This window comes from Anticarsia gemmatalis, chromosome 21, assembly GCF_050436995.1.
Source record: "Anticarsia gemmatalis isolate Benzon Research Colony breed Stoneville strain chromosome 21, ilAntGemm2 primary, whole genome shotgun sequence".
In the NCBI taxonomy this organism is placed as follows: Eukaryota; Metazoa; Arthropoda; class Insecta; order Lepidoptera; family Erebidae; genus Anticarsia; species Anticarsia gemmatalis.
Genome location: NC_134765.1, coordinates 872,877 through 891,023, shown reverse-complemented (window position 1 = coordinate 891,023; position 18,147 = coordinate 872,877). Strand labels below are relative to the sequence as shown.

The window sequence follows — 18,147 nt, the reverse complement described above, 5'->3', positions numbered from 1 at the left end:
ACCTAGCTGGATATTAAACCTCGTGAACATCATTCACATACACAACAACCCAAGCCGCAGAAGCAGTCTGTATTTAAAAACAAAATAATAATAATACCAACTATCAATTAAGACATCAAAGAGCCCTATCTAAAGGTTTTCTCTCCGCCTACCTCAATAGAATAATTTTATGCAAAAATGTTATCTGCGTCGGGCTTAGATCACTTTCTAAGAGAACGCTATGATTACGCCGTGGCTCGGGGGGTAAGCACAGTAATTGTGCCGACACTTTCACGGGCCGATACTCTCCAACTGTGTTTACTTGTAACTTATGTGCCAATTGTTTTGGGTTGAATGATATAACGTATTATAGTATTGCTGCACGTAAGGCCCAAATTCATGTTAAGAATTCTGACGTATTATTTGTATTTAAAAAAAAATCATATCACATGTACCTTATCTTAAGAATTTATAGGTCTACTATTAACAAACCTATTAAACTAGAGATTAAACCCAAAAAAAAGCTATACAACACACACTAGCCGTCTCTACTTGAGACATTCTATGTGACTTATCTAGCCGGCATACTGATATTCATTTTGTATCCATATAATCTTATACTTATCTGACACATCTCTTAACTCCATCTTATTCTAGAAACAGTCTTATGAACCAAAAACTGATTACTTTGTTGTATACTCAATAGATTCTAAAGAGACCAGCTAGTTGCTAAAGTATCCATAATCCACCAAATCTATAATTTTGTTCTGAACAGTCACATACACCAACAAATTAATCAACTCTCGCTTACCCAACTTAATCTTACAAACAAGCAAACATCCTCACAAACATACATTTCTATAACATACAACAGACTCCCACGTGAGCATAAATTCTACGCCAATGACACTCTCTGTCTATAAGTTATACAATTCATTCCCATCCAGGGCTGCTATATGACTTAGAACTCCTGGATTCTCCCAGGTGTCGCCTTTATCCTTGGCCAGAAATGACACCCTAATATCTTTGACTCTTTATTCAGTCAAGCTTCGTGATCGGAGCCTCTACTCTATTGAACATCTGTACCTTACCTAAGATGATTGTTGAGTCAGTTACCCCCGCATATTCCTAGCAATTAAATTTAATTAATTAAACCTTAGCAATTTCCCTCGGCAGTGCATAAATCTCTCTCCTATTTTACGTCATTCAAACCTGTGATGTGCCATTCGCGTTCTGAACCTTCCAGCCAACTTTACTAATACCCTAAAGCATTACATAGATTTAAAATGATTCAAACCCCACCTCCCCCTAAGATGGCATTGTCCTGGAAATCCCACATATCTGGCGGCCCTACTGGCATCCCACGTTGAGGCTAAACACGGGACGATAGCCCGAGGCTATTGGCTAGCGGCTATTGGCTATTTCTTGCCTGCGAGCCAGGCATAAAGCATGGGGCTGGCATGGTGTTATGATAGTTGGCCTTATAGGGGATGCCTTGTTTGGTGTTCTGTGTGGTGCGAGTGAAAAGGAAATGGCGGTGATTGTTTAAACTTTAAAGGAACTAGTTTTACGCTGTATTTGATTATAAAAACTCCAGAATCTGGTGTTGAATTTATGATAAGTTTAGCAAAATCTTTTTCTAAAAACCCTATAGTTAGATTACAAAACAGTGTTCTAGAAAAAACGCGTTCTTACATACGGTTTAATACGGAACTTCGCTTTCTGAACAGGCAATATTGATGATTTGTCGTGATGTGCCTTTGCTTTCGGGCTGGTAAATTATTCTATACTGATAATAAACCACACTAAAGGGCTCAAATGAACCAAAAAACAAAGAGTCTACCAGTATATAACTTGTACCAATCATAATTAATTCCATATTAGTTGTACAACCGCGAGTAGTTCGTGTACGCCATACAGCATGGGGCTAAGTTTACGTCATTTTTGCTACCGCACGCATTTTTGTGCTGCCTTCCTTGAAATACTTTGTAGATAACTCTAGGAATGTTGTCATGTTTTTAGAGTGCTTATTTGTACCTTTATCTTTGGCTTTTCACGTTTCAATAATTTCCTGTAAAGAAAAATAGTTTGAATGTTGTCCATGGCCAACTTTTACCATACGATCTGAATTTACCATAATGATTTTTGATTACGATGTTGTCGTGGTGCAGCTGCGCTGTGGTTAGGGTAGTCAACATGCTGCTACCACTGTGCGCATGGGTCGTGGGTTTAATACACAGAGTGGACACAGATTATAACCAAATTCGAATGGCATATTTTTGACTAACATAGTTTATTCGTTTCTAGACTACAGTAAACGTTAATGTCCATTATTTGTAATAATCCTTGCGACATATCATTTTTCTTATTGCAAGAGTAGTTATCAAAAACTGCCTGCAGCTAATACCACTTTAAAAGCCATGACGTGGTTTGTCCAGCTACTTGAAGTTAGTAAACATATCTCGGTTAGCTACCAGCGTTTAACGATAGCTAACGGCCGGTAGCAGTATAGTTATTAAACCTGGCCTGGCTACTTCCTCGCACGCAAATAATTATTTAGTTTAACAGAAATGTAGAATGTTGTCTGTGATTGCATGAGTTGAGTAAATTATATGTTTTCGTTTTCAAGTAATCGGTGCAGAATTTGACGTAGTGTTAGAGTGGTTGAGAAATGGATTCATCAAAGGAATTTAGTTTTAAAATATCTGTTTTTTTTTCTTGTAAAATATAAGGCAGAAGCGCGAATAGTAAGTAGACGTGTTTCGATTATTTGGCATCTTCAATGCAAAACATTGATACTCAAAAAATACTTCTCTAACGGTCTCATTATCCACGCATTCTTCAGTCAAATGTTAAACATTTATTTAATAAAAAAAACCTTGTAGCATTCTTTACATTAGACAATATACTACAAGTAAAAGATATTAACTTAAGCATTTACTATTGCTGTTTGGTGGTCATCATGCCGAGTTTTCAAGATTTACCCTGTTGAGTTCAAAACAAACTTGTATTCACCTCAGCTCCTACCTATCTTTCCTCTTATCTTTGTCTTTGTGGTACTGCGATAGGCAGAGCTTGTTTTATTTCTCAAGTACATGCTTTTAAAGGATGTTTTCACAACCAGCCGCCTGACTGACTCCTACATATCACAGGTGTGAAAATACATCCAAAATTCCCTCTCAATTTCAACACACTATGTCCAAAATCCAAGTAAAACCTTCAAATCTTCGGTTAGCGTGGGATCATGTTTGTTGTATGATTGATTAGCTGACAAGTGCACGGTGGCGTCATGTACTAGCAAAAACAAGAACGTTTTTGTTTTAGTTTCGCTGTTTGAGCTATGAGTCAGAGTTTATGAGGCTTATGTCAACAGTAGGTGAATTATGTTTTTGGTAGTCTGTGTACAGATTTAAATCGTCAATAACATGTTTGCCTAAATTGGTTTATACTTCAGATTCTAGATAACATAGAGATTATATTGCATGCGTAAATGTTTATAAAAATTAATTGTCTTTTACGCATCATTAAATCTTTCACCCAAAAAATGCTAGTAATTTTTCAATAAAATTCAAATATGATTCATTTTTTTAATAGCCATCAATAAGTACGAAAGTCTATGCTAAATAGTCAGTATTTATTAACTTAATAAAGTCGCTGTAGTGATTATTTGCACAAATACTAAGAAAAATTGCCTCAAACAAGTAATTTTCTGTCTGAAACTAGTTTTATTCAAAACATAATTAAACCTCTGTTTTAATAGTATACACTCAAAATCCAAGAACTACAAGTAAACAAGAACCTTGACTACAGTCTTAGCTTTAAATAATAAGTAACATGTAGGTGTTGATAAATGACGATCTAATAGTCTTTTATTACGTGCTTATGTTGTAAGTATAGCTTAATTATGAATTATAGTGCTATGTGATCGAGTGTTGTTTAATTAGAAGATCGGGTATTGTAGCAGGTGGTAGCAGGTTTAATAATCGTGTTCAAGAAATAAGTATGATTTTAAGATAAATTAGAAGAGTGAGCATCGGCTTTCTGTTTAATTCAAAATTCTTGATTACTTGAAAATCGAACCTACTATAACAATTCTTAACAACAATAATTAACGATGTTTTTTAGGAGTCGAATTTTAAACAAATTTTCAAATACTCAAAATTGGAAGTTGAACCTAAAACCCCTAATCTATTATTTATTCATCTCAAGCAACAATGTATAGATCGAGATTTTTTGAGAATCAAACCTTGGCTCCATTTCTCAATCAATCGCAAATTTGAATCACCTTATCAACCTTAAACATACTTAGACTTAGCCTCCGTGCCAATGCCTTCAGTTCACTTAAATCTTTATTACATGTCCCAAACATTGTAATCCCACGCGTGGACATGACAAACGGGCATCATTGCCGTCAATATTGTACAGAGAGCGTGGGCGGACTTAACTGCTAGCACTTTTGTTTTACACTCGTTAAGATGTGTTGTGAGTTAAGACTTTTTGTTACTGGCCTACGCTATAGTAAATCAAAATGGTTGTTTAATATTTGTTGGTTAATCTTCAATGGTTAAGTAATATTGGATACATTTAGGTATAACACGTCTCTTAGTCTAATGTCTTTTTAGTACTTTGTTAGAAGTAAAGAGATTTTAAATCAAACGCTTAAGAATTCTTGAAAAATTGGAGGTCTCGGGTAAACAAATAAGGTACCTTTAATTTTTAATGCGTGTAAAGACTTGTTGCATTATAATATTAAATACTTAACCTATGCAAAGGTTAAGTTTACATCCACCTATGTAGAGAGATAGACAAATTAATTATAAAATTCAAAGTTTATACTGAAAATATCTTTAAAAAAAACTCGGGAATTTTGCTTACTAACGTTTGGAATTCCTAAATGACAACAATATTTTTTCATATGTACTTTCATTAATTTAGCAAAAATTTAAAAATCTAATAAGAAACATACATTACAAAGCTTTTGCATATACTACTCCAACAACACTATTTCAAACTGCATTACCAAATCCTTACACCAAAATATTTCCAAACTGGTCAATTCTCAACTCTATTTTCATCACACTAAGGTTTAAATTCTACTTCCAGACCTTCAATCCTATATCATATAACCAGGTAACAGTTGTGAACATTCAGGAGACAGGTAACTGATATCTTGGTATTTGGATATACTAGTACAGTTTATTTATAGGTTGACTAGCTGACCCGCGCAACTTCGCTTGCGTCACATTAGAGGGAATGAGTGAAATTTTCCCCGTTTTTGTAACATTTTTTACTGTTACTCTGCTCCTATTGGTCGTAGCGTGATGATATATAGCCTATAGCCTTCCTCGATAAATGGGCAATCTAACATTGATAGAATTTTTCAAATCGGAAATGTAGTTCCTGAGATTAGCGCGTTCAAACAAACAAACAATCAAACAAACAAACTCTTCAGCTTTATAATATTAGTATAGATTGGTAGCATATGTTTTGAGTGGGAATTAAATACTTCATTTAATAACTTTAAATTGCCTCTGTGACTCGTGTAGTAGTGTATTCGACTGCTGACTATGTGGGCTTGGGTTCGAGAACCGAGTCGGCCTAATGGTTATAGAGGAGTATGAAATTAACCCGCGTTTTATCATTAGCAATATTAGGGCTGGGCTGCTTTTGAGAACATTCTAACAAAAATTAGAGAAACTTATTAGCACTTGTTTGCTGCAAGGGAATCGAACCCAAAACCTTGTGATAATGAATGATTTTCGACCAACTGTTTTTTGTATCAAAACTCATTACTTAATAATATAGCTATCTAAAAAGATGTTTTAAAATCGAAACAGCAGTTCCATAGATAAATCCAATACAAACAAACAATTTTACCTCTTTATTAGCCAAGATAACTTATTTCTAGCACTATCTGCAATTCATTTGCTATTCAAATAGCAGCGCACTTAGCCCGCTAATCTCTTATCACGCTGATAACGGTGATAAGGACTAGTGCAATGGAAAATACTGTTATGTTGGCACTACTGATTGAGATGTTGTTGTTTTAGTTTACAATGTTGGTACTAATTGGTTTGTTGTCTTTGTCTATTTTGATTAGATTTCCCAATTAGAAATTGCTTTCAAATTGTAAGTTAAGTACTCTCGATTCTCTACAGTCCTTACTTTCGAGTATCGAGAGTTTGATATTTAAAATGTTCGCCAAAAATAGTTCCCTCAGCTCCGGCTAGATGAGCTGGACAGATTTTCATTCAGAATATTTTGTAAGCTAGCCGGCTGTCGATTTTTGATAGTCGATCAAAATGTCAAAAATATTCTTCAACCGTGAAAAGATCGCCTAAGGCTTCCAGTTTTCCACCTTCCTCAGTAAATAAAGAATTACACTTCCTATTGAATTTCATAAATCAAAGAACTTTTCATCAACCAGGTGGTCATAATTTCTCTTCTTACTACATACATGTATTTACTCCTAATAGATATTGTGCTAAAAAAGTTATGAATAATGAAACTGCCGTTAGTTGAGTATAGGCAGAACTGGTGGGAGACATTTGCGTTAAGGACTGCGCACATTAGACTGGGTCAGCCGATGTGCGAGCGACGCGGTTGGTGCCCGGCATGCGGTGGTTAGGGCTGGCACTGCCAAGTTTTAAACACTTAAAATATTTAGAAGTAGTGTTTTTCCTGGTATGATAAATATTATAAAAAATACGATAAGCAAGATTAAATATTTACGGAGTCTGTGTGGTAAAATAAAAATACAAGCATTGAAAATACAGCACTGTAGTATTTGCAGTATAACTGAAAAGCAAAAAAAAAACTACTCAAATTTTAACTGATAAGGTGCAAAAAATAAGAACTTTATCAATCTTGCAAAGGAAATAATAATATAACGAGTAAGTATTCAATTTATATGAGTTCTACGACTTGATCAGAAAATATAGAAGGTTACTTTACAATTAAACCAATTTTAGTCATAATTTATGTCACAAAGAAACTTGTCATCGATTTGTCGTCTGTCTCAGGTCAACAATACACATAAAAATCACTCAGTAAACACCTACCAACCCTGCCTTCCCAAGTCCTAGAGCAAGCCGTATGTTACTGGAATAGTGGTACAAAAAGCCTAGGCTTCCCATAAGCTCCCCCATACCGGTCCATGGCCAATTACGACCGAGGCGCGGCTCGGACGCCAATGTCTCCGCTGTTATGGACACACGTAGATCACGGTGCAGACTAGTGGACAGAAAAAATATGAGATTTGTATGTTTGTGCAAGATTTTCTAATTGATATTTGAGTGAGAGATGAACTAGTATGAAGCAAGTGATGTATGCAGTTATATTGGTATTCAGTGTTGGTTTTGAACAGGAATTTATAAAATTTTTCGTGTATTATCTTGGAGCTTATGAATTTGTAGCTTAATACCTAACCCTTAAGCAGGGGGAAATTATAGCTACATGGTGTTAGCATTTGCCTCTCGTACAAGAGGTTCAGAGTTCATGCAGTGCCTATGAAATTTAAATCAGTAGGTATTAGAAATAATTATCATATGTTTTGAAAGTAGAAAAATATCGTCAGGAAACTTAGCATTCTTAAATAGTTCTTGAATTGTGAAAAGATCCTAACACGTACTAAGTCAGCGTGGTGGTCTCTAGGCCTAATCCCATCTTCATTACCGTAGTAGACCCTTCTTCGGAATGAAAAAAAAAAAAAAAGGTACCAGTAACAGGTCAGAATTGTATTATTTACAACATTCTTAAACTCTATAATTTTGCGTCGCAAATACGTCGTTTATTGCTTTCCACATACCAATCGTATCAAATAACATCGACCGAACAAAATTGCAACAAATACGACGTTTCATTACAAATTAGCTGTTCGACCTTGAAATATTGCTCAGTACACAAAATGTTAGGTATTTCATATATTCCATACAATTACAAGACGTCGTATGTTCCCACACAGTTACGAAACAGTCAACAATGCGCACTACGAGTATGTACGGTTTTGAGGTTCTCACTGTCGTGGGGTCATAGTGTTCGCGGGGAGACTGGTCGTGAATATGACATAGCTAAGAAACTATAAAATTCGGATACTTTAACCTAAAACAGCCATTTTTGGGTGTCGTTTCAATTCAATTCTGATAAGAATTTTCATTGCCATTATACTTTCACTATAATTTTTACATGTTTTCTATAATGTGATTGGGAAACCTTTCTGATGGTTGCTCGAATGTTTAACCTTTACAAATTATATAAACCGCATTTTTCGGATTATGAATGATAGAAATAAGCCCAGGTAATATGTATGCGAAAATTCTTTTGATAAAGTTTTAATTATATTGTTAATGTATTACGAACACTTGCAATTATGTCTGTTTGTTTCCCTAGTTGAATCACAGTAACCCAATAAGAAAGACGCTTCTTACTAACTTAAGTTAAAGTAGATATACCCGCGGTATCTGTCACCACCCAAACAATCTTAGAAACCATACGCAAGAGTTTCACGCGAACGAATATTCCCGACAATGTTCCCGAACGCGTTCGTGTGTCCGTCCCATCTCGTGCCCGTGTCGTACAGGTGTCGTTACATTCAAAGTCTTACCTAATTGAAGTTATTTGCATATTATTGCTGTTTTTAACAAGCATTTTGTTATTTTGTACGAAAACAATCGCCATTGTTTTCTGGGAACTTGTGTCAATCTGATTGTAAATTATTTTTAATTTTTGTGTCATGGTGCTAACCAGTTAGCACCATGACACAAAAATTAATTGGTTTTATACCTTCCCTAAGTTGTGAAGGCTTGAAGGGCAATTAGGCAGCCTTGATTTAGCTGTTAAGTGAACATTTTATGTGAATTTAATATGTACTTAAATCCCTTAATCGGTTTACTTAAATATTGCACAATTTTAATCGTACTGTAGGTACATATTTTTTTTACCCAATTTCTTCACTTGCTCTTTAATACACAACCTTTTCTTATATGATTTTTATAATTGAAATCTAATATTTATGTCATTAAGGTATTTGTATTATTTAAGCTTAAATGTAGCTTCCCTATTGCCGATTCTTGTATGCGAGAGTCTGACTTTAAAAACATCCAAAGTTTAATATGCAAAATCAAAATCAAAATCAAATCATTTATTCATTTAGGTCAAATATTGACACTTATGATAGTCGTTACAATTACTGAATCTACCACTAGCTCGGAAAGGGGGTAGAGCCTTATGAGAAGAGCTAGCGAGAAACTCACGGCCACTCTTTTCAATCGCCAAAAGTTTTACAATGTGGTTGATACAATAATTGACAACTTAAACAAATCTGTGTATGTGAATATTTCAATAACATGAAGTGCAAGAATTTCTCCATCACTTTCTTACATTCTACTACTTCCATCCAATAAAAAGAGCATATATTAGTTAGAACATAAAACGTATTCGCACAAACCTTTTTTCCGACATAATGGTTGAACTAAATCGATTCGTGATTCTGCGCACGCGCACCTCGTAGTGCAGGGTTCGATTCCTGTGAAAATTACCCCCACGCGTTCCCGTGTGATGGAATGCTTTTGTGAAAATATTCTAGTAATAGATCTGTAGTGTTTTTGTTTGTTGGTGTAGGTTCGAACATCGGTTGAGAACCTTTCTTAATAATGTTCTATGGAATCTTATTTCAAGTTAGGAAAAGTAATTTTGTGCTCTTTCCGTATTATGTGAAATAAACATACATGACAGTTTTTGCTAAGTCTTCTCATTGTCTCTACCTTTCGAACTGGCGGTAAATTCTCTTTCTGTATCAGTGACTATCATAAGTGTCAGCAATATATGTAAATGAATCAATGATTAAATTTTGTTTTTAAATTTAGTATAATTGAATTCAGTTTAGATTTTTAACTGTCTGTTAGTAGTGTTTAGTTTGTATTATACGAAACAGATTGATCAATTTTTAATACAAACATTAACATTTTTTATTCAACTACCAAATTATTTACAACTACCAAGTTACACTCATCCAAAACAAAAATACTTACCTCACCATTTTAAATTAAACATAAAACCTTTAAAAAATATTTTATAGCCGCCATTTTCTCGCACATACATCATAACGTACCAACACCACTTATTTAATATGACACATGACCATAAGCCAAAGTAATTTAGTCTTATGATGTAACGAAATTGTGCGCGTATGCGGGTTCATGTCCCGGGTCACGCAATTGCTATTGACCTTTTGTATTTTTAACTTTTGGCTGTAATTAGATTGTGTGGAGATGTATGTATTTTTGGTCAATTTAGAAAGTTAATGTCTAAATATGTCGTATGTGTGAGTGTAATTGAATTACCATAATTATCATGAGACGTTGTCATACACAGTTCAAATTTTCACTATTTAACTATTAGCGATTTCCATTTGCTAAAAGGTTTACTTACATAAAAGCCACTATGCTGTACATTTTTTTATCTCTTAGATTTTAGTGATTAACACTTTAAATCAAAGCAGCAATGCACTGAATGGTGACCATAAATTTGACATATACTAGTTGTGAATACATACGTAATACGCTTACTGGGTACCTTAAAAATAAATGTTATTTAGGAACTATATATTCTAAGCGTCGGGCCTTCTGAACTCTTAATTTTTTTTTATCCGATGACTGTCCCACTGCAGGGCAAAGGTCTCCTCCCGAACAAGAGTGAGGGGTTAGGCCTTGAGTCCACCACGCTGGCCAAGTTCGGGTTGGGGACTTTGCATGTCCTCAATAAATGTATTAAACAAATTTTTAGGCATGCAAGGTTTCCTCACGATTTTTTTCCTTCACCGTTAGAGCAAGTGATAATTATTTCTAATACACACAGAACTTCGAAAAGTCATTGGGCATACTATGGTGTTTTAAAATCATTCATCAAATCATTCTCGTCCACAAAACACACGTTGCACGTCACTCGTCAAGCCACAACGAACAACACAGTAATTAAGATGGCACGCTAGATTACAACAGATCTGTCCACCACGACACAGATAATATGAACATGTTCACTGGCCATACTTCGTGAATTTTGTATTTGTGGACTTGCCTTGGTAGTTTTAAAAATCAAAAGTTTGGTTTTGCTAGTTTTCTCTCAGACATATTCAATATGCTCACAAAATTTCATTAGAATCGGTTAAGCCGTTTCGAAGAAGTACGGTAACTAACGTTGTGACATTTTATGTATAAGATTTTTTTTGCTTTAAATTATTTCCAGAGGTAAAAAGTACATAGTTTAAAATCGTCGAATGTCCGTTGTTTACCCGTCGTTTTGTTCGGTCAGCCCATGACCACGGTCGATGCAATTCAATCGAAACGTCGGGTTATCAAATAAGGTATCCTAACTTTACATTTTCAAGTTAACTGATTATAATTATGTGTACAAGTCCGGAGAGTTTCAAATCGTTAGAAGCAAAGGAAGTTTGTAAACTACCAAGTGGCGTTCTATGGTCTCTGTCTACCCCTATAAGAAGGCGTGATTTTATGTACATATGTATTAATTTATTATATCCAGAAATAGCCAACACATAACTTACAATAAGGTATTCAAGCATAAACCAATATCGTCAATAAACGCATTCCACTTCATAAATATACATAACAATTTAACAGTTTTATCACACGCAAATCAATCATAAATCATTATTTTATCAGTGCATACAGTTTTTAACCACTTTCTATTCAAATACAAGGCGAAAGTACGTCAAACCGCTCGTTTTCACTTTTCATAGGTTGTTATGTCATCACTAATATTGTGATTTGTTGAGCAGGGGTTAAGAACCAGTGACAAAAAATGAATGTTGACATTTGTGATAAGTATCTGTATTTAATTTATTCTGCAGTATAAGGAGTGAGTGAAAAAATTGACAGCATTGATAGATCCATGAGATTGAAGTGGTTTGTGATCATAACGAGGGTCTAGATTCGATTTCCCGATTAGTTATATAGAAATATTTTTGTTGGTAATTTTGATTTTGGTGATCAGATCGGTCTTGTATAGGATGAAATTAACCTATTTTTTAATCTTCACAAACTCTGGATGTATTAAGCATTGTTATCATTTTTTCTTGTTAGTGAAGTAATTATCAGAGAAACAGTTTCCTAAACAGTTTCAGAATTAACACAATTATATTCATATAGAGCTATTTGTAAGCCAGAAAAGTTCCAAATAGTCCCTCAAAAGGTTGACCACCACTGGTCCCGTGCATTCACCTTGAAAACTTGTTCGTGTGACGAGATTTTCTTTTATAGATGTTTTATAATTAGAATATATACGAGAAGGTCAAGTTTTCCAAAATTTGTGACCGTGAAAGTGAGTGTCACACGGGAACCAGTTTTATTCGTGGTTTCTTTAGGGCACACCTTTGTTTCAAACTACAGGTTGCTTATATAACATGACAGATGCGCGTGGAAAGATTTCCCGTGGATTTTTAAATAATTCTATGGTTGGTAGTTAATTTATGGTATATGGTGTTTTACTTGTCTATAGTATAAGCATATCCGGGCTGCTATATAAAAAAAATGAAGTGCTATTTTAGCACGGTAAGGTAAAACTTTTACTGAAATCAGTCTTTGACTTCGTGATCGAAAGCTACTAAACATTGTCATGTGGCATTGTCTTTGACTGAGTTGAAATAATTGTACTCATTTCGGTACAAAACCTACACTTTTGTTCTAAATATCTGTAAAAGATACTACTCTAATCAATCCCATTCAAATAGTTGCAATTGAAAATTAACTGATGAATACATTCTTCTTGAAGAAGACTCCAATATCTTCTTAAGAAAAGTTAGTATAATATGACCTACTCAACGATTAGTCACTCGTGCGTTCATAAATTCATTATGCTATTACTTAACCTTGTTGATCGTTTGCCGATTAATGGTCACTGCCTATAACCACTTCCTTGTTCAACAGTAGGTAATTGACCAATTTATTAGATGGTTCGTTTTGCAAATTGATTTGAGCAGTATAGTTTTTATTTATCTAAGTAAAATATAAAAATATTGCCATAGATACGGGCAGAAGGCTTTATTTCTCCATCATTTCGGGTGGGTACTCAACATAGTTTTAGTACCAAATGGCTAATGCTTATTTTCCTAGCAAAGCTATGTCATTGTCTTATAGCAGTCATAGGCATCTACCTATACAAGATATCTTCGAAAAAAAAAGGAATATAAAAATGTTACAATAATGTTTTTCCAATGTGTTAGAATTTAAAATTTAGTTAATATTTTGTGCAAACTACATCTTCCGAGATCATGCTTGGATGATAAATTCTACTTCCTATCCAAACTGGAGTATCTTAAGAAAAGTTTACTTCTCTAAGATTACTGAGAACAAAACCGAACTAAATCAGGGCGCGCTAAACAATCTTATAATTAGTAATGTCTGTTCAAACAAGTCGCGCCTGAATATTACCACAATAGTGCATGCGTCATTAAGAATCTGGGCTATCTTCCGTCTGCTTAGTGCTTACTCAGGCTTAACAAATATAGGTGAAATAATATAGAGAATGAGTTGTTACTTTGTACAATAACACACCTGTTCTTAAAGTAAGAATATCTTTGTTGTTTCTTATGACTAAGATTTTAAGCTTGGATATTCGTAAACCTGATTCCAAAAGCAATGTTAACACATTGAGGACGAGATTTTCTTGTACTACGCAACTTTAGAAATACGACTTCATCTTATTATAGTTCACTAATATCGTCACAATTTGTTAAAATACAAAACCCTGCCGTAGCCCGATGTCAACGTAAAGCATGGACTCACGAATGGTATAAACTGATGGGTCTACGGGTATCTAACCTAACCATTTAAGCTACCAAATGGAACCCTTAGGTTCATTGTAATTTTTTGAGTGCCTATAAACTTTTTGTCTAAATTTATACCTTAACTAATATAAATCGTTTCTTCTGTTACAGCGCTGGTCGCAGAAGGCGGAACCCCCTGGCCTTGTACACGGAGGACGACGGTCACGACCTCAGTGACCTCGGCATAGGCACCTCCAGCACTAAGAGCAGCCTCAGCGAGGACTGCGATACGCATAGCTTGGCTGTAAGTACACACATAATTATTGAAACTACTACTCTATAATATTTCAAGAAAACCACTTCCTTTTACCCTCAATATTACAAAGAATTTGCGGAAGAATATGCACATGCATATCATTTTGGAAACTTTACTTACTTTCAACCACTATCTGAGCCATATAAACCCCAAGCCTAAAGAATATCATGCTCTGTCCAAGTCTCTTTTTGACTACTAGGTTATTCAAATTTGTTGATCTGTTTATTATCAAATAAAGTATTTAAAAATATTTTTTTGTTTCCAGAGCGACGGTATCGACCTGGATAAAAACCATTCAGACGTCGACAACCTGTCGAACTGCGACACAAACCGCAAGCTGGGCTCCAGCGCCAACGAATACGACACCTGCACGACCACCACGATCAGCTCCCCAGAGCCTGAGGAGTACACTTACGAAGGAGCTATTGAGGGCTACAAGTCCCGCATCATTTCACAAACCAACAGCAACATCGTCAAAACTGTCGTAAACAATAACCATAAAGAGAAATCGCCTGAGAAGAATGGAGATCTTAACAGGATCAGAACGACAGTCAGCAACAAAATCGAAGAAAAAGTCTCTTCCTTCCAGCAAGAAAGGGCTAATGACGTCAAAAATAATAACCAGAAGAAAGACTTGCCCAAAGTCGATATACACAAGAGAAGAGAACAGTTTGAGAGGGAGAACTCGCAGGAGTCTCAGACGAATAAACCGAAGATCCCCGAAATCGCGAACAAGAAATCTATAAAGGAAAGACTGTCTAGTTTAGAGAAGTTCACAGAAGAGTCGCATGTCCAAAAGTCTACTAGCGACCTGTCCAAGTTACCTACCGAAGTAAAGCCATTGAAGGAACGCCTGTCTTCTCTCGAGAAAGTCAAGTCTACTGAACCTGAGAAGGTTAAGAGGCTGTCAAACGGAGATCTAAGTAACACAAGGTCTCTGAAAGAACGTCTGTCTAGCTTGAAGTCTCAGACATCTGAGGAAGATATCAAAATGGCCAAAACCGAAGTCAAAGAGGTGTCCATGAGCCTCAAGGAGCGTCTCTCTTGCCTCGACGCCGCAAAGAACAAGGAAATCCCCAAAATATCAGTTGAAGAAGAAATCGCACAGAGAAAGGAAATGGAATCCAAAATCGAAGAAACTAAAGACGCATTGATGGAAAGTTCTTTGAAGTCAAGTCTGTCTGGAATCGAAAACCAAATGCAGAGTTTCTGTCGTTCTCTAGACAGTTTGGATATCAATGGACAATCCTCTCCCAATTCTTTCGAGAGGGTCCAGTCATTGGAAGATTTTGACTGCGCTGAGATGCAAAACAATACTGTACCCAGCGACATTGAGACAGAAGACAGTGGAATCCACACTGCCAGAGACTCTTGTGTCCCTGCTGATGACATCGCTGACTTAACCCAAGTAGCGTCTCCAGTAGGCGAACCAATGGTCGAAGTGTCTGAATACGAATCATCCAACGAAGACGGAATTTCCAAAGACGACATCATCTTGGAAACAAAGATTGAAGAAATAGAGAAACACTCTTCACCCATCCAGATCATTCAAGACGTGATTGTGGAGGAAACTGAAGAGCAAGATGTTAAAACTGATGATGACAGCGCCAGCAACTACCTGCAAGCTGTCTCCCAACCCGAGGAGTTGAGCGTCACTGAAGCCACTGAGATACAACTGGACAAAGACGACGAAGACACTCTTAAAAGTTTGGACAATCAGGACACCAGTGTAAGTCTGAATGAGCAGTCGTCATCGGAGAGCGACACGGTTGTATTCGAGGGGAAAATGACGATATCATTAAACCTAAACGAGATACGCAACAATATGACCGCCGGTGCTGGGACTACTAACGCTAATACTAACAGCATGCCAATGGTAACTGTCTCTAATATCACAACTATTACTAACATCTCACCTAAAACCTCCATTAGATCGCTAAAAAGTACTGACATAGCTGACGTTTCATGTTCTTCAGAATGTTCAGTTGTTAAAGTAGATAATGTAAATAAACCTGCTAATGACATTACAGCTGACAGAAAGGAAGTAGCGGTAAGTACTCAAGACGAGAATCCGTTCTGGGAGAAAAGAACTAAGCGTAGGATAGAACCGAACCGACGGAAAACTATATTGTTTATAAATAATAAAGTTACAACGAAAACTTTGCCTAACACTGTCACTCATGATAAAGTTTAGATTAATATCGTGCATGAGTAGATAATTCAATCTTTCTTATCTGTTTTCGATGACTAAAAACGTCATTTTATCATGTATTTTCATCTAGAAATTGAGGCCTAAAAATCTTGACTTCGAAATATATGAATTAAATCAACATAGTAGATTAAACTGTCTTAGCTGTTTTATATAACGCACTAAATAAGTTTATAGTGTAAGGTAGCCAAAGAACTATCTTTTTAAGAGCCAAATAAATCTTTATTAAAATCAATCATTAATTATTTTAGCTGCCCTACTTAAAATATAAAGTCTCGTTCACAATTAATACTTAAAACTTACGAATATTTCGTCGTAGGATAATGCGACTAAATTAATTAAAATTCACACCCATTAGAATTCTTTCTTGTAACGACTGTACGAAAATAAAGTAAATATTTTATAACTCCCAACCTCAAATTACTTCAATATCTAAACTTTTACCATAAATATTCATTTGATACAAAATAATAGAATCAAACTTGTCAAATTTACTCCATTGTTAGCAAAAGCTGAGTCTAAGACTTTTCTAGAGCTAAACTAATTTTTTTTTACTCCCGATTGTCCCACTGCAAGGCAAAGAATTTCTTTCCTAAAAAGTTTTGGGTCAGGCCTTGAGTCCTTGCTGGACAGCGGTAAATTCTATCCTTTTCTAACAGTCTTTGCAAGAAAGAGACAAGTATACGCCGTAACCGCCAAAGAAACTGCCAAAGTAGTAAATCGTTTGAACCATATCATTCTCATGATTGCTTCGCAAGTATATAATGAGAGTCATCATGGATTTGTATAATGTGTATATAGTATTTATGTGATCTTTTTGATCTCACCCATTCATTAACAGGGGAGTGGCTGGGGTTTCTCTATTCTTTAGACTTTAAATATGTTAAAAGGCCAACAAACTTTCGCGTTTTCGAACCAATTTCTTCTTTATACAGATTTTCAAGAAGATAGATTATCAAAAGGACTTATTCTTGCTGATTGCTCATGTTTTGGCTTGAGTTAAGATTGTTTAGTTTTATACCAGTCTACCTTTACATCTACAAAACAGTAGTAGGTATATTATAAAAAGCCTTAATGCTGTTTGGAAAATTAATAAGCTCTTGAATGGGGTATTGGAGTAGAGATTTCATTTTAAGGGAATTTGGTCAGAGGTATCCGATGTAAATCAAATTTGAAAGACCTAACGATAAAAAGGGTTTCTTTAGGAATATACTATGTAATTATTCTTACATGGATGGTTCATTTCAAAGATACAAGTACGGGATTTTCTTTTCAAAAGTAATCTAGGGTCTACTTAGGTTCTAGCCACTTCCCTAAGCACTAATATCACTTGTGTTTAGCGTAGCCCCATTAATTAATGACTAAATCTTTCTTCATCGTGCTAAAACCGAATATTCCTAGCACTCAGCCATATTTAGGCGTCCTGCACACGATGTATTAGAGGTCAATACATCACTAACAAAATTCGAAAATATTTCTGTCCTTTTTTCTCTTAGAACGTCTCATGTAAGATGAAAAGGGACAGAAAATTGCGTAGAATTATTGCAGTGTTTCGTGGGGGGTTTTTGATTGAAAAATTAATGGGTTTTTATTATTATATTGTCTTACTAATAAACGTGTAAGTCTTGTACGGATTAGTAAATGTTTTGTCTTTTTCACTCTTAGATAGATTTATACTTGATTGAAAATGACAGATTATAATAACTTATTCGTGCTTACACTGTGTTTATTAGTAAGACAATAAGGGTTTTGACATTGTGTATTATTTAATTTGTTTTTTGTCTTATTCTTTCAACTTTAATTTGTATTTGAGAGAATAAGATAGAAGATAAATAAGCAAAACACACTGTTATTGTTTTTTGG

General features: G+C 35.2%; 1 protein-coding gene across 5 annotated transcripts in view; it reads left to right on the top strand.

Moving 5' to 3' along the window:
- The window catches only part of smash (smallish), a 225,571-nt gene that overhangs the window by 194,125 nt on the left and 13,299 nt on the right, over positions 1–18,147 (top strand). For 4 of the 5 annotated variants that reach the window (XM_076128428.1, XM_076128429.1, XM_076128427.1 and 1 more), the window contains 2 exons: positions 13,931–14,063; positions 14,341–15,951. In XM_076128428.1, coding sequence (XP_075984543.1) covers positions 13,931–14,063; positions 14,341–15,951 — 1,744 coding nt within the window. The remainder of the gene's footprint in view (positions 1–13,930; positions 14,064–14,340; positions 15,952–18,147) is intronic. The other variant, XM_076128430.1, reaches the window with a different exon arrangement.